This window comes from Eucyclogobius newberryi, unplaced genomic scaffold (assembly GCF_026437365.1).
Source record: "Eucyclogobius newberryi isolate DKJ021-1_F unplaced genomic scaffold, fEucNew1.0.hap1 SCAF_14, whole genome shotgun sequence".
Taxonomy (NCBI): Eukaryota; Metazoa; Chordata; class Actinopteri; order Gobiiformes; family Gobiidae; genus Eucyclogobius; species Eucyclogobius newberryi.
Genome location: NW_027315768.1, coordinates 26,466,405 through 26,470,304, shown reverse-complemented (window position 1 = coordinate 26,470,304; position 3,900 = coordinate 26,466,405). Strand labels below are relative to the sequence as shown.

Below are 3,900 nucleotides of genomic sequence, written 5' to 3'. Positions count from 1 at the left end.
GGATCATCTGGTGCAATAACGAGCAAATAAAAACATGAGAATATCCGCATTATTTATACAAAAGAGGGGGAACATTTCAACACTATATATTCAAATTCAACGGGAAATCACAGCAGCGTGAAAGGGTTTGTCTCATCGGTTTGTCTCCAAGAGCGTGACCAGAAGTGTGTGAGACGCAGACGCCACTCCTCTGCGCGCGGTTTGTCAACTGTAACTCTCTCTGTGTTTCAATATGATTATGATGTTCAGGGTCAAAACGTCTCAGTGCCGCCCTCGTGACAGCGGTTTGGTTTTTATACGGGACCTGTTTTTGGAGCCGTACATCCCACGCCCCTCCTCCTGGGTCCCGGGCGGTCCCGGGACGCTGCTGCTGCTGTGTCCCCCGCGCGCGCGCGCGTGGGGGGGGGAGGGGTCAGGCCCCGCTGTACTTAAAGAGTCGCTCTGCACTTTACGCGCTGATCACTCCGCGTCTCATGTCGACGCACGCACGCGACTAACTTAACCAGCATGGCCAACATGGACGTAAGTTTCTTCATTATTATGATTTTATTTATTATGATTATCACTTTTAGAAGACTCTCTGGGTTTCTTGGGTCTTTGTGTTGGTTGTGATTACACATCTTTGGGCATTATTATTAAGTCATGTAACTCGTTTGTTGTTTGCATGGAGAATAATCCACCTCCCCATAGGAAAACGATTATTTATGTATTTATTTTTTGCCTTGTGCGATGACTTGACTATATATTTAAAGTTGCACTCCTCTTGTCTTCAGGCCCACTCGTAACTTTTCCCGATTTTAACTTTGTTTCTCATTTCTTTTCCCCAGTATGACTCGTACACTTTAGACTTCTCCGACAACAGTACGGACAACCTGTCGTCAGAGTCTCCAGATTTCGGGCTGGACTTCCAGGAGCCCTGCCAGAGAGCGGTCAGCAACGACTTCAACCGCATCTTCCTCCCCACCGTCTATGGGATAATCTCACTTTTGGGAATCATTGGCAATGGACTCGTGGTGGTCGTGATGGGCTACCAGAAGAAAGTCAAAACCATGACGGACAAATACAGGCTACATCTCTCCGTGGCTGACCTCCTGTTTGTCCTCACGCTGCCTTTTTGGGCCGTGGACGCTGCGAGGACTTGGTATTTTGGGAGTTTCCTTTGCGTTTCCGTCCACATGATCTACACTGTCAACCTGTACAGCAGCGTTCTGATCCTGGCCTTCATCAGCCTGGATAGATACCTCGCTGTGGTGCGCGCGACCAACAGCCAAGCCACAAGGAAGCTCCTCGCCAGTCGGGTGATCTACGCTGGCGTGTGGCTCCCCGCCGCTCTCCTCACCATCCCCGATCTCGTTTTCGCTCGGGTACGGGACATTTCCAACATGCTTGTCAACCAGGACGAGAGCTTGGAGTCTGCGGATGTTCGGATTATCTGCCAGCGCATCTACCCACAAGAGTCGAGCCTCATTTGGACAGTTGTGTTCCGCTTTCAGCACATTTTAGTCGGTTTTGTGCTGCCTGGACTGGTCATTCTCATCTGCTATTGTATTATCATTGCAAAGTTGTCCAAAGGCTCCAAAGGACAAGTTCTGAAAAGAAAAGCATTGAAGACGACAGTGATTCTGATCCTCTGTTTTTTCTGTTGTTGGTTGCCATACTGTGTGGGTATTTTCCTGGACACGCTTGTGATGCTGAATGTTGTCAAAGCATCTTGTGCGCTAGAACAAGCTATAGAGAAGTGGATTTCTATCACGGAGGCGTTTGCCTATTTCCACTGTTGTCTAAACCCTATACTGTATGCTTTTCTGGGAGTAAAGTTCAAGAAGTCAGCGAGGAGCGCACTCACATTCAGCAGCAGGTCTAGTCAGAAATCTCTTATGAACAAAAAACGTGGACCCATTTCTTCCATTTCGACAGAGTCCGAATCGTCAAGTGTTTTGTCAAGTTAATGACTCTTAAAACCTTTAGGGGGGAAACTGAAGCTTCAATTTCTGCTACATTTTGTACAGATGTAAAAAAAAAAAGAGTTTTTTATACGTTGACTTATTTGCTGTGTTTTGCATTTTGTAACGTTTTACATTTCAAGTTTGTCTTCCTAAAACAGTTATACAATGTATAATTCCTTCTTCTCTATCTTTATTTTAACCTGTATTGTCCTTGCATGGTCGGGCATTGACTTGACTGTATTTTACTGTTCAGGGAGAGCTGCTTTTTGTAAAACTGTACATAGAGTTTGTAGCATTTGTTTGTGTGCACTTAATTTGTGTGATTTTCTGAAAAAATAGCTATTATTTATTGCTGTTGTCCACACTGGAAATTTTGTAAGATATTGTAAATGCATGCTGCTTTTTTGTACCTTTTAAGGTTGTGTTTTTGATTTAAGAATAAAACAATCGTTGAACTATAAGAGTTGAGTGTGTTTGAATGTCTTTGAATGTCCCTTAGGCATTGGGGGTGGAGTGTGCATCTTGAGTGGGGGGTAGTTTGTCTGGAGATGTGTCTCTAGCCCAAATGTCTCTCCACCTGATCTGGGTAATCAGCAGAAGGCTAGGCTCACTAACCCTGTAATTGCTTCAACATCTGTGCACTTTTACATCTTAAGCAGCCATGACACAACAGCTCAAAACATTGGTTATAATCACCACCCATATGTCTCGCCAACAAAAGAAAATGGCATGTTAAGTTCACCTCTGACACGACTTTCTTCACTCTGTACAACAAGATTCACTGCTGCCATTGTGCCGAGCTTGTAAACCAGTGTAATCCCATTGTCCTGAATAAAACAGGTCAATTTGGCCATGTCCTCCGCCCTCACCGTAGAGAATAATAGCAGGCAACACACATCATTGTCCCTACTATGCAGTGCCCTAGTCACATAGCAACAAATGGTTTCCAAAAGTTAGATTTTGCATAAACACCTGGACCTATTCAATTTAACTTGTTCTAGGGTCGTTACACACAATAAATGCTAGGTTGCATATTAACTTGACTTAGTTTTAAATGCCCTCTTAAAGTGTTTCCCAGCCAGGGGTACGCGGACCCCTAGGAGTATGCAAACACTTACCAGGGGTTTTTTGATTTTCAAAGAAGGTGAAACTGAATCTGAAATGTTCTTTGTTATCAATTCTACACCCTATAGAAAGATTTGGGATGTTTCTATAGTTAAAACGAAAACATGTATTAGTAATAATGAACAATATATTACTGCAAGTAGATGAATTTGCCTAGTGCCTGAGGTGCTGGATTGGATGAGTTTGACAAAAAAGTCAAGAAACCACTGCTCCATTTGATGCTGCCTGTTCAATTCATGAAGGTTTGGGACTGGCACAAAAATCCACAATGGTTAATCAAATGTATATAGTTTGGGGGAGTAAGGTTTGCAGGACAGTGTTGTGATCAATGTGTCTGCAATACAAGGACAAGGTGCAACATAATAACTCAAAAAGAAACTTGCTTTATCAACTTCTGCTCTTTTTTTTATCTTTTTCTGGCTTTGTGTGATTATGTGATGTTTCAAGGTGGCAGACAGTACATTTCAACCACACAGCATTGTGAGAGACTATAGGAAGCTAGCAACAATGGAGAATAAGTGGTCAGACTGCCTCCTGTGCAACACATGACTTAAATGTATTCAGAGCTCCAAAAGAGGTGAATTTCCATTTATTTGCATGTTAAAAAAGGTGTGAAGTCTCCTCTATCAAGACACAAAGTTAATGGGGCTTAGGTTCTGGGCTCATAAGGGGAAACAGGATAAAACACGGGTTGTATTGACTTGGAAATGGTGCTAGGTCATTCTGAATTTGCGAAGGAGGTCGCCTTTTTGAGCGTGCATACACTGTCATGCGTGCATCAAAGTCTCTACAGGTGGACATCACCTGCTGTTTCTTCTCACCCTGGACA

The 3,900-nt window shown here is 43.5% G+C and overlaps 1 protein-coding gene across 1 annotated transcript; it reads left to right on the top strand.

Annotated features, from left to right (window-relative positions):
- The first annotated feature begins 433 nt into the window (after window positions 1–433).
- On the top strand, window positions 434–2,407 carry cxcr4b (chemokine (C-X-C motif), receptor 4b). The gene is made up of 2 exons (XM_072445157.1): window positions 434–522; window positions 828–2,407. The coding sequence occupies exons 1-2, from the start codon at window positions 508–510 to the stop codon at window positions 1,947–1,949; spliced, it is 1,137 nt and encodes a 378-aa protein (XP_072301258.1). The 5' UTR covers window positions 434–507; the 3' UTR covers window positions 1,950–2,407.
- The last annotated feature ends 1,493 nt before the right edge of the window (window positions 2,408–3,900 follow it).